This window comes from Microcebus murinus, chromosome X, assembly GCF_040939455.1.
Source record: "Microcebus murinus isolate Inina chromosome X, M.murinus_Inina_mat1.0, whole genome shotgun sequence".
Classification (NCBI taxonomy): Eukaryota; Metazoa; Chordata; class Mammalia; order Primates; family Cheirogaleidae; genus Microcebus; species Microcebus murinus.
In genome coordinates this window covers 39,676,419-39,695,888 of record NC_134136.1, presented here as the reverse complement: position 1 = coordinate 39,695,888, position 19,470 = coordinate 39,676,419, and the positions used below count along the sequence as shown (strand labels likewise).

Here is a 19,470-nt window from a genome sequence, read left to right as displayed (position 1 = left end):
TTGCATTACAATTTACAGAGTTGTAAAGTAACTCAAAGACAATCAAAGGCACTGATAATCTGGAAAATATATTAGGTAGGACCTCCAGTTTTCTTTTTTGCACAATCCAAACTTTTTCACAATTTTTCTTGACAGTTACTAGGAGGATGCTCATGTACAGCACAACCACTAGTAGCAAAGTCCACTCTACCTGAAAGTAGAGAAGGAAGCAAGCCGTGCAGTGGAATGTAAGGCCCAGGAAAGGAGTTCACCAAACCTATGTCCCTACTAGCCTACTCCTCCTTGAAATACTTACCTTTTAGTCAAGGTATTCTAGGTGCCACCAGTTAAAATGTAAATATACCCTGCAAGGAACAGCTCCAGATATGGTTATCAATATTAACAAGTTGGTATGAGATTAGATTTCCAGAGATTAGCTGACCAGCCACCTAGAGGGATCCAAAGGTCCAGGGACCTGATTGAGAAACTGATAAAATGTAGTGAACCTAATCTATACAGAAATACTCTAAAATGTAGAACAACCCACAGAAGACAGTGCTGGTTAAATCCATGAAGGGGACCTGCGTGCCAGCTCCAGGTTAATTTGCATTAAGTTAGGTAGAACATTTAAAAGTACACAAAAGGTAATGGGGGTTGCTCTTAAGTCTTCCCATATGTCATAATTTTGCCCAGGACATGGTGAACCCCAAACCATTACTGTGCTGGGGAGTGTGCTTTTGATTGACATTTTATTTTTTTTTTGGGACAGAGTCTCACTCTGTTGCCCAGGCTAGAGTGCCGTGGTGTCAGCCTAACTCACAGCAACCTCAAACTCCTGGGCTTAAGCGATCCTTCTGCCTCAGCCTCCCGAGTAGCTGGGACTACAGGCATGCGCCACCATGCCCAGCTAATTTTTTCTATATATTTTTAGTTGGCCAATTAATTTCTTTCTATTTTTAGTAGAGACAGGGTCTCACTCTTGCTCAGGCTGGTTTCGAACTCCTGACCTCAGCGATCCTCCGGCCTCGGTCTCCCAGAGTGCTAGGATTACAGGCGTGAGCCACCGCGCCTGGGCCTGATTGAGATATTTTTATAACACATTTGTTGTTATAATAATAAAGACCACATTTGTTCAGAACTTAGTATGTTCTAAATACCCTGTGTAAATAATACACATACAGTCTCATTTAATCCTCATAATTTTCCCCAGTTGCTATTATTTTCCCATTTTATAGGCAAGGGAATTGACGCCCCAAAAGGCTAGTAAGTAACAAAGCCAAAAGAGGTGTGCCTAAATTGCATTATGGAAGACCTCGGCAGAATAATGTAGGCACAGCCCCTGCTTTCCCCATCTCCTGAACATCTACTGATTTAGCCACTATTCAAAGTGCTGACTATCTTGGCCCCTGGATCACAGTTGTCATCTTCAGCCCACAATCTGTAATCACCCTGGATGACTTCAGCACCCATGTGGACAACCCAACCAACATCCTGGCCTGTCAGCTCCCTGACCTCTCCACCTCTCCTGACCTCCACATGCACTCCACTTCAGCCCAGTGTGCCCACGGCCAACCCAGAGCTGGCCGTTACTCAGCACTGCTCCACCGTGGGTGTCACGTCCACCAGTACCCCACTCTCTGGCCACAGTCACCCATCCTCTCAGTTTGCCCACTCTATCTGCCAAGCAATCTACACTGTGGCCAAACTAATCAGCTATGCCACTCTCCGGATTAAAATCCTTCAGTAGCTCCCCTGGCCAACAGACACCTCCATCATGTCCCTCGATGCCTCCATTTTCTCCCAGGCTTTTATCCCTCACTTACCTGATCTGGGCCTTATGCTTAATCACCTGAACTATTTCATCCTCAACTTCCTATCACCCCTGGCAAAACCTCAACCCTGGATCAATCCCAAAACCCAAATTCTCCATCCCTGCTTCTGGACTGTAAAGGCTGCCAGAGACAAAGAAAAGAGAAGAGAAGAGAAGAGAGGAGAGGAGAGGAGAGGAGAGGAGAGGAGAGGAGAGGAGAGGAGAGGAGAGGAGAGGAGGGGAGGGGAGGGGAGGGGAGGGGAGGGGAGGGGAGGGGAGGGGAGGGGAGGGGAGGGGAGGGGAGGGGAGGGGAGGGGAGGGGAGGGGAGGGGAGGGGAGGGGAGGGGAGGGGAGAAAAGAGGGAGGGGAGGGGAGGAGAGGAGGCCACATATTTCTGTCTATCAATGCCATTACAAATGTATAGCTTCTAATTTACCTGAGGCTTCAGCACTGCTAGGTCATCCTTTTACTTTCCCTTGGTCAGCTTCCTCTTTCTTCCCCCTTAACAAATCTTCCGTACATTTAACTCTCCCACACACCCTGCCAACTTCTGCCTCCCTCACTCATAGCATCTGATCTCACCTCCTACTTCAACAAGGAAACAGCATTTTAAAATGGGAAGTACTTTGACTTCCAGTTCTCTCCAACAGCAAACTTAGTACCAGCTCCACTCAACTCCCATTTTTCTCCAATCTCTGAGGATAAGGCATCCTTCTTCCAGACCAAAATCAACCTTCACCCCTCCACCTCTGCACTTGATCTCACCCCCTCCTTGTCCTCTCAGGCACGCCCATCCACCCACAAGCCCCTTCCTTCCCTTGTCTGCAACCTCTCCCCTCCCCCCTGGCTCCTCCTCCCCATCTAATCAAGGTTCTCAAGCTGCAGCCTCATCTCCTTCCCTTTACAGCCACGTTTTTTAAAAGAGACCTGGGCTAGTGGGCCGGAAACAGTCTAGGGATCCAGGCAGAGGTCCCATTTTATCAACTAGGGCACAAGTGGGAAAGAAGCTACGATTCACAAACTAGCAGAACAAGGAGAGCGCCCCAGTGCAAAGTCCCAGCAGTTGGAATTTGGGATGGAGGAGTCCGAGGCCACTTGAGTCCTTCCTGCCTCAAACCTCAGTTGCTCTAGAAACTGGGGCAGGACAGAATCCTTGGGGTAGATCAGCAAGCCCAGCTGTGAGGGATCCAGGGCAGACAGAGGCTGATCTTATCCACTCTTGGTTTCAACCACTACTATTGGCTGTAGACACATCTATATTTTCAGCCTGACTTCTCCTTCAAGATTGAGGCTGGAGTTATACAATTTTCTGCTCTGCTGCTGTTCCAATTAGGGACTCAAACTCAACATGTACAAAACAGAACTCCTTAAAATCCTAAACCTCCTCCTCCTCCTCCTGTATGCACTATCTCAATTCAACCAGGCATTGCAATCTAGAAACCTGACATCATGGATTTCTTCTCCCTCCTTAATTGACACATCCAATGAATGTCATTTTTTTTTTTTTTTTTTTTTTTAGAAACAGTGTCTTCCTCTGTCACCCGGGCTAGAGTGCAGTGGTGGGATCATAGCTCACTGTAATCTCAAAAACTCCTGGACTCAAGCGATCCTCCTGCCTTGGCCTCCCAAAGTGCTGGGATTATAGGTGTCAGCCACTGTGCCCGGCCCAATGAATGACTTAAATCTGTCCTTTCCAGTCTATCTCTAGAAACACTGTGTAGTTTAAGACAGTATGGAGATTCCTCAAAGAACTAAAAGTAGACCTACCATTTGATCCAGCAATCCCACTACTGGGTATTTACCCAAAGGAAAAAAAGTCATTTCATCAAAAAAGACACTTCCACTAGAATGTTTATTGCAGCACAATCCACAATTGCAAAGATGTGGAATCAATCCAAATACCCATCAATTCATGAGTGGATTGATAAAATGTGGTATATGTACACCATGGAGTACTGCTCAGCCATAAAAAATAAATTAATACCTTTAGCAACAATCTGGATGGAACTGGAAACCATCCTCCTATGTGAAGTATTGCAAGAATGGAAAAACAAACACCACGTGTACTCACTATGAAATTTGGAACTAACCAATCAGCACTCATGTACACAGATGGAAGTAAAACTCAATGGAGATCATGCAGGTGGGAGGGAGGAGGGGATGGGTAAAATCATACCTAATGGGTACAATGTACACTATTTGGGTAATGGGCACACTTATAACTTTGACTCAAGCAGTACAAAAGCAATCCATCTAACCAAAACATGTGTACCCCCGTAATCTTCTGAAATTGTTTTAAAAAAGAATCCAGGCCGGGCGCCTGTAGAATACAGGCTCACGCCTGTAATCCTAGCACTCTGGGAGGCCGTGGCACTCGGATTGCTTGAGGTCAGGAGTTCAAAACCAGCCTGAGCAAGAGCGAGACCCCTTCTGTACTATAAATAGAAAGAAATTAATTGGCCAACTACTATATATAGAAAAAATGAGCCAGGCATGGTGGCGCATGCCTGTAGTCCCAGCTACTTGGGAGGCTGAGGCAGCAGGATCGCTTGAGCCCAGGAGTTTGAGGTTGCTGTGAGCTAGGCTGATGCCACAGCACTCACTCTAGCCTGGGCAACAAAGCGAGACTCTGTCTCAAAGAAAAAAAAAAAAGATTCCAATGGGAGGTCTAAATAAATATATATAAGGAAAAAAAAAGATCCTTGCCATGTCTTCACCTGAGCTAATGTTACCTTTTAACTAGTCTTATCATTCTGCAACTCATCTGATGGCTTGCTGGAGCTGGCTGACACCAGCTGGTGAGACTTGGTTGTCTGCTTCTCTTCCCAACTCCATGTTTCATGATGTAATATTGGTAACTTGAAATTGGCCACAGTGGGAGTATTTACACCACAGAAATCAGCAAACATTACAAATCAGGATATGCCCCCCAACCCTCAGTTAAGAGCTGGTTGTTAAACATTTGCCATTGCCCATTTCTCACACTATGGCCAAACTAATCAACTATGCCACTCTCCTGATTAAAACTTCAGTGGCTCCCCGTGGCCAACAGATAACATGTAAGTTCCTTACCATGACATCCCTTTGATCATTTGGCCCCTGCCTAAACTCCCAGCTGCCTCTCCCATCCCTCCTTAGTCTTAGGACTTACGTGCTAGCCCCAAAGTTATAAACAGGCTTGCTCAAGCCAAATTTGCCTCACGTACGTATTTTGTTTGGCCTGCACATGGTCTTTAAGATTTTTGAACCAACATTTAAATCTTTAAGAGATTCTAGCCCAAAACCCATATTTCTGACTTCTCTTGAAAAATCACAACAGTGGGCCTTCATTTGTGCTTATAACAATTTTCAGGAGCTGAGCAGCAGCTGCCCCCTTTGAGAGGGGCTCTACAGTTCATCACTTCCTACCATTTACTCATCCAAATGGTGCATATACACTCACACCTGGTCTTCATTTCTGTTACCTATTTGGTCACTATTGTAGACCATATCATACAGTCTAGATTATTATATCAGAAACCTCTGACTCTCATTATAGAACTTTCTTTACCATGGCTGTCCTGGTGATTGTCCATGCTTTCTGTATAGCCTGGGAAGGGAAGAAGCAGCAGGTTGATGTGGAGAGGAAGAAGCAGAGAGGGTAGAAGAAGGAATAGAAACCTGTGATCTATGGATCAGAGTCTCCATTTTTTAAGCAATAGAATTGTGAAAGTAACAGGTGGAATCTGTTCTAAGTTTTTCAGACCTCACAGTAATTCCCTATAGAGCCAGTCTGCTACCCCTTTTTAGAATCTTGGGATGTCTACCTTCTCAGCTGGACTTGGGCAGGAAAAGTCCAAAGAAATGAGCTGAAATGGACCCAAATTGTAGGGGTCAGGTTTGTAAACAGTTTCTTAACTTGAAAATAGGAAAGTTAGTTCCTTTATGCTGAGTATTTGCTGTGTGTCTGGCACTATGCTAGATGCTATAGAGGAAACAAAAGCAAGCTAGGACAGGTCTGCCTTCAAAGAGTTCAAAACCTCGTTGAGGTGGCAAGAAATACAGGTGTTAAATAATTTGAGAACAATGTAGGGCAGCACCAAAAAAGGGATTGTCTTGGATGTAACCTTGAGCCCACAATATTTGGGGGGGGGGGGAAGCAAGGGATGGGCTCAAAGTTAGAAGGAGAAGCTATTCAAGAAGCCAGAGCTGGCCGGGCGTGGTGGCTCACGCCTGTAATCCTAGCACTCTGGGAGGCCAAGGCGGGCGGATTGCTCAAGATCGGGAGTTCGAAACCAGCCTGAGCTAGACCCTGTCTCTACTAAAAATAGAAAGAAATTAATTGACCAACTAAAAATATATATACAAAAATTAGCCGGGCATGGTGGTGCATGCCTATAGTCCCAGCTACTTGGGAGGCTGAAGCAGGAGGATCGCTTGAGCCCAGGAGTTGGAGGTTTGCTGTGAGCTAGGCTGATGCCACGGCACTCACTCTAGCCAGGGCAACAAAGTGAGACTCTGTCTCAAAAAAAAAAAAAAAAAAGAAGAAGAAGAAGAAGAAGAAGCAACCAGAGCTGGCAATGGCCCTTGACTGGCAGAGAAATGGGGCAAGACCATTCCACACAGGGGACTCCACATGGATGTACACACAGAGAGCAATGAATGAGGTGGGTGTGGCAACCCATGAGGGACAGTCTGGGTGGGAGGGCATGCTTGGTCACTGTAGACAGTTTTCCTTTTTAAAAGATTTCTTCTCTGGTGTCACATACCCAGAAAGCCAAATGGAGAATCAGAAATGTCCTGGTTGAACAATGGAATCAGCTCCTGAAATCACTTCATATATTCTAGGCATAGATAGCAACCTTCTGGCGCCATGAAATAAGCGGAGCTAAGCAACATTTATGGGTACTCCTGTGTGTCTCGGACAGGACTGGCGGCATTGACATGGAAGAAAAGAAAGGAAAAGATTACGAAAAGTAGAAAGAGCAAGGGAGGGGGAGAGAAACAGGAGGAACAGCATAGTAGGAAGCAGTCCCATGCCTGCAGTCTAACCTGGGGGGTCCTGTGCTGCAGGTTACCCCCTCTTTCCGTCCCCCAACACTTTTAGATCCTGACAGAGATTGAGGAATGCCCCTGCCCAGAGAAAGGGCAGATTTCCCAGATCTGAGCTCTCCTCTTCCTTGGCAGACTGTGACAAATTGCTCACTTACCATCTCTCCCCAAAACTAGGCTTTATGCTGATCATGTTTATGTTCATTTCCAGGCCCACTCAGACCTACTTCTTCCTTAGCCTGTAGGCTTATGTTAATTCCTGAGATTATACTTTCCTGTGTCCAATTTACTTTATGAGCCAGTTGCTCACTTCCTGCTGTCTCTTTTGTAGCTGCTCCCTCTAAATGTTTAACAATGTTTACTCGTTGCTCCATGCCAGCAATTGATGACCAATGTGCAGCCAACTTTCAACTGTTTAGAGGCTGATGCAACCACTCCGTGAAGGAAACAGGTTTCTTGCAAACTCCTCCTCCTCCACCTTTTCCCCACTCCCTGACTACGTTTTCTGGCCTCTTCTCTGTTTGGGAATCCCTCGTGTCAGGTGGGAGGGAGGCAAAGATGTTGAAAAACAGTCATTCATCCTTTTGTCAGTTCGCCAGTAACCGTGGGTTGTTGTTTTATTTTTTTTTTAAAGAACTTTTGGGAGCAAAAAGGAACTATTGATTAAAATACTATTTGTCACTTGTATGAGAATCTCAATTGTCCATGTTCTGTTCTCCCCAGTTAAAATGAATATTTGGTATTGGGGTTTTTTCCCCCACTAAAGTTTAAGAACATCAATATTTCCCAATCTTCTAAAATTCTATTCACACTTTGAATACTCAGCTCCACCCCTCCATAAAGCTTCCTCTTACCAACCCAGTCCTTCCCATTCTCTAGCTCTAGATCCTACCACAAACTCTTCTGTGAGTCTAGTGAGCTGCCTCAGTTTCCCTATTGGACTGAAAACAGACTGGGTCCCCAAACACACATATTCAAGTTGAAAGATATGTTTCCTCATTGATCAGGTTCTATACACTCACCCAAACATCCAAGGAACCCCACACCTTTTGCCTATAGCTGCTATTTACACAAAACATTATAGACATAGCAGTTAACAAAAGTCCTTTTACTATTATTAACCCTTCTCCAAGCCTAGAAGTCCTCATTTTACAGAGTACTTCTTCCTGACAATAACAAATTCTCTCTACTTTCCTGGGTCCTACAGGAAGTTGGACAAACCCTGTCTGGCCTTGGTCTTTGGTCCTCTGAAGTCTCGTATACATACAAAGTCAATATAACCATTTGAGGGAATTTTCTCTTCAGCCTTCAGGCCTTGATTTAGTGACATGGTCTATAAGATTGCTGGATGTCTTTAGCCTTTCAAACAAATACTCCCGAAGTCTCTACCACTCCTTTGAAACTGAGCAAATACTACTATGTACTGTTACCAATTTTATGTAAATTTGATCTACCCAACCAAGCTCCAGAAGGTCAGGAAAAAATGCCCTTTACTTCTTCCATATCCCTCATTATGTCTCAGACAGAATTGGGTACATTGACATTGCATAATTTAAGAGCCAAGCTCTAGAGACATATTGCCTAGCCTTGCCTGAATTACTAACATTTGAGAGGCCCTATGCTCCTTCTCTCACTCAACTTTAATCCTGACCTTCTATGCTTCTCAATTCTTGTGCCTAGGTTCCAACTCTGATGATGGACACCCAGTTCTCTGAGTTCACACCAGACATCACTCCCATCATGCTGGCTGCTCACACCAACAACTATGAAATCATCAAATTGCTTGTCCAAAAACGGGTCACTATCCCACGGCCCCACCAGATCCGCTGCAACTGCATGGAGTGTGTGTCTAGTTCAGAGGTAGACAGCCTGCGCCACTCCCGCTCTCGATTGAACATCTATAAAGCTCTGGCAAGCCCTTCGCTCATTGCCTTATCAAGCGAGGACCCCATCCTAACCGCCTTCCGCCTGGGCTGGGAGCTCAAGGAGCTCAGTAAGGTGGAGAATGAGTTCAAGGCTGAGTATGAGGAGCTGTCCCAGCAGTGCAAGCTCTTTGCCAAAGACCTGCTGGACCAAGCTCGGAGCTCCCGGGAACTGGAGATCATCCTCAACCATCGAGATGACCACAGCGAAGAGCTTGACCCTCAGAAGTACCATGACCTGGCCAAGCTGAAGGTAGCAATCAAATACCACCAGAAAGAGGTAAGCTGAGCTCATCTCTACTTTCAAGGAAGCTTAAGGCCTCAGAGTCCAGAGCAGCAGAGCAAGACACAACATTTTTCTGCCACTTAGCTTTCTAACAAACAAATGGTTAGACAGGCCCCATAACAGTAAAGCCTATTCATCCAAGGCAGACAGCCTCTGCATATTTTCTTTAGGGTGAGATAAGTAGACATCTGATTTTTTTTTTTGGTGGGGGGTTATAAAAGCCCTTTTATAAAGCCATTTTTAAACAAAACAAAAAAAGTTTACCAAAAATAAAAGGAAGATACAGAAAAGAATTACTTGCTTCGTATGTCCCAAAAAGGGAAAAAATAAAGGGGACAGTGCCAACACGCTCATAATACAAAATACAAGCAAAGGAAACACATACTTAAAACAGAGCTCGGGAGCCGACACACAGTCCTGGAAACCCTTCAATGAAAGCAAAGCAGGAGGGTTTTTTTGGGTTTTTTTTGTTTTTGTTTTTGTTTTTGTTTTTTTTGAGACAGAGTCTCTCTCTGTTGCCTGGGCTAGAGTGCTGTGGTGTCAGCCTAGTTCACAGCAACCTCAAACTCCTGGGCTCAAGCAATCCTGCCTCAGCCTCCCAAGTAGCTGGAACTACAGGTGTGTGCCACCATGCCCAGCTAATTTTTTCTATATATATTTTTAGTTGTCCAGCTAATTTCTTTCTATTTTTAGTAGAGACGGGGTCTCTCTCTTGCTCAGGTTGGTTTCAAACTCCTGAACTCAAGCAATCCTCCCACCTCAGCCTCCCAGAGTGCTAGGATTACAGGGTGAGCCATTACGCCTGACCCAGGAGTTTTTTTTTTTTTTTCCTTTGTCTATGCAGATACATACAGAGACTGAGATATGTAAATATTAAGTATCACAAAAGACCATCACACAATTCTACCAATGCATGTTGCATCTATAATCAACTAATATGATCAACAAAATCATGTTCACTTCAAATCCATTTCATTTAAATTAAAGCAAAAAATCCTTTTAAATAAAGTGGTTACATTCAAACTTTAACTTCCTTAGTACCATGCTGCAGATTTCAGCACTGTTAAGGTATTGCAAGAATGCCCGACGCTCTGGTGTCTGATCAGGTATCCAGCAACACTGCAGGATGAAGAAAGAGATGGTTCCGTCTCAGGCTATGAACTAATACAGGGGTCCTCAAACTTTTTAAACATGGGGCCAGTTCACTGTCCCTCAGACCGTTGGAGGGCCGTTAGAGAGTACAGCACACATTCCACACATGCACACCGTGGGCCCGGGATGAGTCGGCTGCTAAGCAGGACAGGCAGCAGCGACAAAAACACCCGGCGGGCCAGATAAATTTCCTCAGCGAGCCACATGTGGCCTGCGGGCTGTAGTTTGAGGACCCTTGACAGGTTCCTCTCTTTTACCCTTCCTGCTCAGAATATAAAAGATTAAGAACTAAAATCAAGGAAGACTGGGAATGACATGTGATTTTTTGATGGGAAAGCATTCATTCATTCGACAAATGTTTATTGAACACTGTGCTAGGTGTTTGGGATTCAGAAGGCAGGCGTTGACCCTGCCTTCATGGACCTTACAAGCTGGTGGTATACATTAAGTACATGATCACTAGAATGAATATATAATTACATACTAAGATAAGTACTCTGAAGAAACAGTGAGAACACATGACCAAGGATCCTGCCTTACATTACTGGGGCCATAGAGGGCAGTGATCTTGGAAAGTTCACTGTCCAGATGCTAATAATTATTGACCCAGCTGAGTCCCTTGGCAGCTCCTTATCAAGAAGGCCGAGATATGCATTTGAAAGAAGGAGTTATACTCATAGTTTATAGTTAAGTAGAGGGCTAGAGAAACATCTGCTATGGTGTGACCTCTAAACTGTTAGGGTCCACCCCTTTGAGGGAGGTCTGTTCAAGCAGATTACAGAAGAGGCTTTGCTTTCCAGCTAGGCCAGATTTACAATCTGTTCATAGCAGGTGCCGTTCTATGCTGTCTTATCAAACAATTATGGGGAGCCTCCTGTAAGCCTAATTTAGCCTTTAAAGAGGCAGCATGGTACTGTGGAAAGAGCAGAGGCTATAAAGCCAGAGCAATTGAGGATGGAATTCCAAGTCACCAGCTATCAACCCACTGGCTGTATGACCAGAAAAAAGTGACTCAAGTTTTCAGGGCATTAGTTTTCTCATTCATAAAACAGAGATGACAATAATTTCTCTACTTCATAAACCTGGCCAATCTGAAGGTAACAATCAAGGGTGGATCGTAACAGTTTGGAGATCACACCATAGCAGATGTTTCTCTAGCCCTCTACTGAACTATAAACCATGAGTATAACTCCCACTTTCATAGGGTAATTGTGGGAAATAAATGAGAAAAGCTACTGTTCAGTGCATGGCACCAGAAGTGCTTTAATGTCCATTTCCATCTCTCTTCCATGCCACCTGGAGTCAGATTCAAACAGGTGGAACTTAGAGGTGCTTGCCAGCTGAAGGGCAGCTGGCAGCACCATCCCTTCATGGATCCAGGCTCTAGGCAAACCTCATTGTGTGTTTACTTGGTCCCTTTCTCTCAAACAAATAAAAAGACTACTACGCCTTTGAAATGAGGCAAAAATGAGTACCAGGGGCAACCTGGAAGGGGATAACAAATGACAAAAGAGCAACATGGGCCGGACGCGGTGGCTCACGCCTGTAATCCTAGCACTCTGGGACGCCAAGGCGGGAAGATTGCTCAAGGTCAGGAGTTTGAAACCAGCCTGAGCAAGAGCGAGACCCCATCTCTACTGTAAATAGAAAGAAATTAATTGGCCAACTAATATATATAGAAAAAAAAAATTAGCCGGGCATAGTGGCGCATGCCTGTAGTCCCAGCTACTTGGGAGGCTGAGGCAGGAGGATTACTTGAGCCCAGGAGTTTGAGGTTGCTGTGAGCTAGGCTAACGTCACGGCACTCACTGTAGCCTGGGCAACAAAGCAAGACTCTGTCTCAAAAAAAAGAAAAAAAAAAAAAGAGCAACATGGAGATCAAAAGGGCTATATTGAGGGAAGTGGTAAATGGCTAGGTCCCCCAGTGAGTCTCATCCTATTTTGCCATTTACTCCCTTTATTTCAGTAAGCCTGCATTTACTTAACCTCACTTTCCTCTTCTGAAAAATGGGGATAATAGGAGCACATACCTCCCTGGAGAAATGTAAAGATTCTATAAAATAAAACAGGTAATATGCTTATGCATAGCACAATGCTGAGCATACCGTGGGCATTCAGTAAATATTAGCTGCTATTGTTATTCATTGTTATTGTTACACATGGAGGATCCATGGTATATGGTCTGATTCTGTGCATTAAAATTGCAGGGAACAGATATAGCAAAGGCCCATCCCCTCTTATCCCTCCTTCCCTCCCATGGCCCTGCTGTTGATGTGTAGTATCAGTTATTGTGTTAAGTAGTCTGCTGTAAGGTCTAATTGCTTTTTCTACACTTCAATATATGTGTATATTTCCGTTAATGATACATATTACAGTTTCAGTGCTTTATTTCACTTTACATAAATTGTTATAATACCGTGAGAAAAAAATTGCAAGTATTTTTAGAAGGTGAAATGCTTCCAAGTGACAGGATGGTTAATGGGAGCAGAATAGTTTTAAAAAAAATAGATAATTGCAGAATCTGACTGAAGTTTGCATTCCTCATCCTACTGAATAGGAGATGAATTTCACAATTTTTACACTCCTCATCCCCCTGAAAATTGACAAAGCATTTATTTGCGAATAATTTCACTGCAGTATTTCATCAATTTCACATTCATAGGTCACCCTCCAACTATTTTATGATTTAATCCCTTCTGCTCATGTAATCTTCATTTGCTAATTTTAGTTAGTGCTCCATTTGGAAACTACTGTGATGACTTTCTTACTCTCAAGGGGATCTACTTGGCACATGACCATGGAATCACTTTGGATTCTACAGTAACTACCCTCCAACCCTCATTAACCTTCACATCATTTTTTCCCTTTTTGTTTTAGTCCTTTTACTGTCATGAAACTTTGTTCCCTATGTTCCTAACTTCATAATTTCTCTTATCATTGCTATTATGAAATATCTTTATGCTATTATATGCTCATACAATATATTTCTCATACCAACCTGAATGTGCCAAGGGGTTATATTTCTTTTTGCTCTCTTAATTAAGCACCAGAGATTCCAACATTGTTTCCAGGGTCCATTTGCTGTGAACATTAAAGTCAAAGGAGTCCTTTTTTTATTGTGATAAAATATACATTAATATAAATTTTATCATTTTAACCATTTTTAAGTTTACAGTTTGGTGGCATTAAGTACATGCACATTGTATGACCATCATTACTAGGATTCATTTTTCAGGATGCACCAGTTTTGGGATATCCACTTTTCTTTCAATAGTTAGCCTATCTAAGTAGAGTTTCATATTTTGCATACATTTTATACTCATCAAAATATATAAATCCCTTCTGAACTGTGACTTTATTTCAACTAAAAACTCTATAATCCTTCCCAATCTGTAAATGTCAAGGTTTTTTTTAAAAAATAGTATGTGGTTTCATTGGGTATCAAATGAGTCAACCTCTAATTTCTCTCTGTTCAATCCACATGTCTACTATAAGGCTGAGTACTCTCACCTTGTTGAACAAATCAGCAATGACCTTGTTTGGGGAGTACTTTTCTTTTTTTAATTCTCGCTATAGTGTGTTTAGATAAGAAACACAATGCTTTGAGCTACTGAGGTTCCAACAATTCAGGTGTCTGTGAGAACTTCATTCTCAAAAGTCGTTGATCTGAGGAAGCTAGTATGTCTGTTCAACAAATATCTACAATCTAATCTTTAAGTAAGTGAAATAGACACATAGTGCTTCAGGCCACAACATAAAAAAGGTCATGGTCTTGGTCTTTATCATATTACGCAATACACTTGATCACCAATTTTTGCAGTACAAACGCTCCTCATGTAGAATGTGATGAAACTGGGCAAACAATCCTTTACTTTGGACACAAAGAAATGAATGAAACATAACTGTATGCTTTCATTATATTTATGGAAAGTGAACTCAGCTTTTCCATATTAGACAAAATTCCTCAAATTCCTTGGGGGTATATGGTTTATGTGTGTTAACTCATTAAGAAGAAAAACATATTAACATCTTAAGTAGACACACCCCAGGATCTGGGGCAACATATTTGGTCTAAGGGTTATATGTTGGGAGCCCCTAAACAAGTTGGAGACATTTTTTAAAAGGACATTTTTTTTCAGATGACCTTCAGACCCTGAAGGCTATAGAGGAATGGACAAGAATTATCTCCCAGGACCAGGATTATTCAAAGAGAAACAATCTCTAGATGAGAATGGGTAACTGAGCTAAAAAAGGAAAAACTACTCTCTTTTCCACTTGATTCCATGCTTGATACCAGTGGAGCCATGAGGTTCTATCTTCAAGGAGAGGTAGGATAACTTTCTCAGTGTCCATAATCAGGAACAGGACAGAGCAGATGCAAGACTTGTCCACTCTCTTGTGCCATTCCTGATGACACCCTGTTTAATCTTTTAAAGCATGCTGTGATTCCAAATGGGAATAAATGAAGAAATACCCAATACAAATGAAAACTTTCTCCATGAGTCAAGGTATTGTGGGGGAGGACAATCAGGAGCTCCTGAACCAGAGAAAAGGACCTAAATCTAAGCCCATTCACACCTTAGGTTTCAACTTTCTTAAAACTTGAGCTAAAAAGTTGTATTCCACACAAAAAAAGACAATATTTTTCTCTATAAAATGAAGTGCAACACAGCTGATTTTCCAAAGCTAGAAGTTAGGGATAAGCCAACATTAAAATTTTAAAAATACAGTTTCAAGAAAGGCCAGTGTTTCCCCAAGTTTAAGAATAAAACTATTAAAAATGATCAATATTGGCAGAATTTGCCATAATATAGAGGCATGTGTATTTGTTTTCAACAACAGATTTTGTTAATGACATCTTTGATGAAAGAAATCTGAAACACTGAAGTTGTGTTTCATGATTGTGGCCCCCTAATCCACTTTACATGAATATTTGTGCTAAACTAAAAATTACCTCTTGAGATGTTTTCAGCATTTTTCTAGGGTCTTTATGACAAAATTGTAACAAAGGAAAAAGAGTTCAGTGGTTTTCCCTACCTAGCTAAAGTGCAGTTCCATTCTTCAGAGGTATAACCATGGTCACCTTCAAAGATAAGGATTCTTTATTACCATGAAGAGATGAGACCATTGGAGTCCAATGGATAGTTGTACTTGTCAATGCAAGTAACTTCAAGAACTAACAGTTATTTTTTTGTTAGGGATTTTCTGTTGGGTAGCTGGTTTCTGAGGTTATATACACAGAAGAAAAGTAAGTATGAAATTTGGACTGGAGAGTGTAAGATCCCTGAAAAAATAAGAAGTACATCCAAAAGAAATCCCTAAATACCTCTACTCTATTAAGATAAAGCTATCGGTACAAAAACACAATAGTCAGCATGGATTTTTGTAAAAAATTGGATCATGGTGGGTTAATGATGTTTCGAGTTACACAACCCCCTCAGGAACAAACTCTTAGCCTTAAATGGGATATAATTCATTATTTCCTGAAAGGCTTTTTCCTGTTGTTTTTTCCTCATTATTTTTCCTCCTAGAACTCAAGTAGACTCCCCAAAAGAATTTAATTTAGTAAAAAAAAAAAAAAAAAAGCTCCAAAGAATTAAACAAAAGCTGATTCTAAACTCTTTGGACATGAAATAGAATAAGGAATCTCTAATCTCTTTTTTAAAAAAAAAGGTGGAAAACTATTAGATAATTTTTACATGCCAAATCCATTCTGGGTATTGTCATACAGACATTTTTCAGATATTCCTGAAAAGTCCTGATTTCTTATATTCTGTCCCAATGTCAGATATATCATACCAAAGGCTTTGAAAACTCTAGTATTTAATTTGTTCCTTGTTACCACGAAGGTAAGCAGAAAAATTATTATAACCCTCATTTTACAAATGACATAGGACTGTTCAGAGATTTATTCAAGATCATCTGACAAAGCCAGAAGTAGAACTTCAGACTCCTGGTACAATATTCTCTCTTAGTATACTCTGCTACCTTCTGTTGAATGGGATTCTTTTATGCTGGTTTGGTAGCCTTCAAATTCACTACCAGGTAATTTACAATGACCACTTTGGTTTGTGAATAAAAGTTTATTCATTAAAATCTCTTAAAACAATAAATTGATTTAGACCAATAGCCAATAAGGATCATAAACAAGTATCATAACTGGCAATAATTAGTATACATAAAGATGCAAGTATGTAGTTACAACTTTTGTCAAAAAGTAATAGGGATAAAAACTTGTGTTGCTTAATCCACTGCCATCTACCAGACTGTCTTCCTTTGTTTTCATACCTTTAAGCTCCTTTCAGAATGACGAACCTCTCTCTCTTTCTATTCCTCCATGCCATACAAGAATTGGCTTGACATTGGTCTCAAGAAGATCCAGAAAAGAGCTAGTTTGAATAAAGGACCAGCAACTCTCTTCTCTATTCTCCTGGAGGAGATTCAGGATTTCAGTCAGTGGACTAAATTAGTTAATACTTCTCCATCTAATCAAGCTTTCAGATACATGACATATCAATTGGTAAACAGTTGTTTCTATCAACATCTTAGAGTTGGCTAATTTGCATATAACAAAAATGGTGCTTGGTTCATAAATCTGTTTAAAAACTAACTTCATACTGTGGCTTTCCACCATAAACAGCTACATTTAACTGCTGACAATTAATTTTCTTCTCTCTCCTGAAAACACCTCCCCTACTAGCTCTTGTTCCTAAGTATTTTCTTATTTCCTAAAAATATATCTTATGACTTTAAACTGTTTACAATTCTGTTCCATAGAGCAAAAATACTTAATACAACAATCCATTTCTTGCAATAAGGTTACATCTTAATACTTAAACACATATAATCACACAATCAAAGTAAACATTGAAATAGAAATTATCTAGTCCTGAGGTGCCATTACAGTATAATCCTTCCAGGTGACTCAAGTCAACAAGAGGCCAGCAAGCTCCGAATATTATGAGGTTGTAGCACCTTCCTGTTTTGACACCTAAGGATCATATTGACTATTACTTGTTTTATAGGCTGGTTTAAATCTTTATCTTCTTTCAAGGTTTAGAGTAGTCTCACAAATTTCTCTTGATATATTTTGATGACCTGCTGGAGTTAGTATGGTTGCTTGTGTTCTCCCGTAAGACACTAACAGTTTTAACAAGCTCACACTAAAATCTGTTCTGGAATTGTTATAAAGTCCATATTCCAGAGTTCAACTTGGAAGAATAGCTACCCTTCAGCATCTATCATGTTCAGTATCTATCAAGAGCACCAGGTCTGTCCTGTTACAGGTAAATTGCTCACCAAATAGAATGTGTAACAGACTGATGGTCTCTCCTTCAATATGTACCTGATCTTATTCAGGTATTTATGCAATGAGTTTTATTTTGACACAAAATTATAGCCCAATTTCCTAAAGTTCAAATTCTCTGTGAAGAGTGTATATCTTCCCTGGCTGTTTCTAATCCTTTAATTAAAACATAGATCATATCATTTAACTTTTATTCAGTTTCTCTGTTGTTATTCATATTTACTAAATGTATAAGTTTCCTTGTTTATCTGCTATCACTAATCTTCCTTGTAAAACTGTTCCTATTGAATGGAGGGATAAACTTCTTTCTTCTTGCTTTCCCACTACTCTATTTAGGTTAATGCAGCATAGTCCCTTTGAACTGCATCAGTTTTTGCCATTTGGAACATAACTGCATATCTAGATCCCCCTACATGAGGAAAGTAAGGTTCAGTTTGTCCAGTTACTGTAGTCACAAAGTTCCTCAATCTGCTGCCCCATCTGGCTTGTAATTATCCATAGTAGTTGCTCTATGATATCGATTTCATTTTTCCTATTTGTGTCTTTGTGTCTCTGTCTTATTTTGTGTCTATTACTTGTTTTATAGGCTGGTTTAAGTCTTTATCTTGTTTCAAGGTCTAGAGTAGTCTCACAAATTGGAGTAGTCTCATAAAATGGATCCTTATCTACTCTTATCAATCCTTCCATATAGCAGTCTATTATGGAACTTTCTAATATTAACATGTTGAATAACTCCATAAGTTCTGATTTTCAAAACAGTCTATGGTAGATTCTCCTGATACAACAGTCTTGTTAAATTTGTTAAATCACTGTATCCTAAAATTCAATGGCCAAACTGATTTGTTTTTCCTGCCTACTACTCATCCAAATAGGACCTGGTTATGTAGTCTATAATGGCCTCCACTTATCCTTAAAGGTAGCTAATTATCTGTGTATGCAGCTATCACTTAGTATTAGATACAGCATCTGTCATGTTGGTTAGCTATGAAGTCATCCGTATTAAATGTCATTTTAATCCTTTTCAGTATAATATGCTTTAGGCTTCAATATAAATTGGCATAGTCTGGTTTGCACCAGTGTGGATTTCCTTCTACATATCATTTCTTCACAATCTGCATATATCACATTATCCAATGTTATACCTGTCTTTACCTAGTTGTTGCCCATGTCATGAGATGCAAAGGTCATTCTCAAGGAAGGAAGATCATAGCATCAATGGGCTTGTTCGAAGGGTAGCTATTCTTCCAAATAGAAATTAGGGTAATGTACAGCATAGAGTTGATACAATCAGCAAATTTTCTACACATTTATTTGGTCCCTCTCTGCTTCGATGTAAGGGTCCTTCAACTATTGCATTTTCCTCTTCTGGTATATGTAGAATTATTGTGACGAAATACTATTCCACATTTTGTTTAAATCCATTAGTGCTCTATCTCTCAACAGGAAACATTTCTAGGTTGAAGTTGCAGCAGGTTCACAGTAATAAACCTATCAATTATTCTTTTTAAATTCATTTATACCCACGAAGATATACTTTATCCACTTCCACCGTGGATCATCATCTCTAGGCTTCTGTGTTATTGGTGAATAGTCCTTGTAGGGCTTTGTCTAGCCCGTCTAGTACTTCTCTTTTGTTATTTGGTATTGTGTGCCATTTCCACTTGGGGAGTAACACTGCAAAATAGTTGCGATGTGGGTCAGCATTTGTGAGAACGGTGCTGCATTGGAACCTCTTGGCCTCAGCTTTTTCAAAGGTTTCTCCCTGGTAACAGTCATCTGAAAACGTTTCTGCAGTAGATGCTGCTCTTTTAGAATTACTTCCCTTGGTTTGCTATAGCATCTTTTGTTTGACACATTCTCTCTTAAAGGAACAGTAAGGAGTTGTATCTTTTCAAGTAAAAGTACCTCAACATGTTCACTATACTACTATTCTGAGAGATATCCCCTTTTTCATTTCTATTCATTGTGGAACACTTAAATTGGG

General features: G+C 41.1%; 1 protein-coding gene across 1 annotated transcript in view; it reads left to right on the top strand.

Annotated features, from left to right (window-relative positions):
- TRPC5 (transient receptor potential cation channel subfamily C member 5) overlaps nucleotides 1-19,470 on the top strand; it is a 202,977-nt gene that overhangs the window by 48,925 nt on the left and 134,582 nt on the right. Inside the window, exon 3 of the mRNA XM_020284961.2 lies at nucleotides 8,501-9,022. Within this exon, the coding sequence (XP_020140550.1) occupies nucleotides 8,501-9,022 (522 nt within the window). The remainder of the gene's footprint in view (nucleotides 1-8,500; nucleotides 9,023-19,470) is intronic.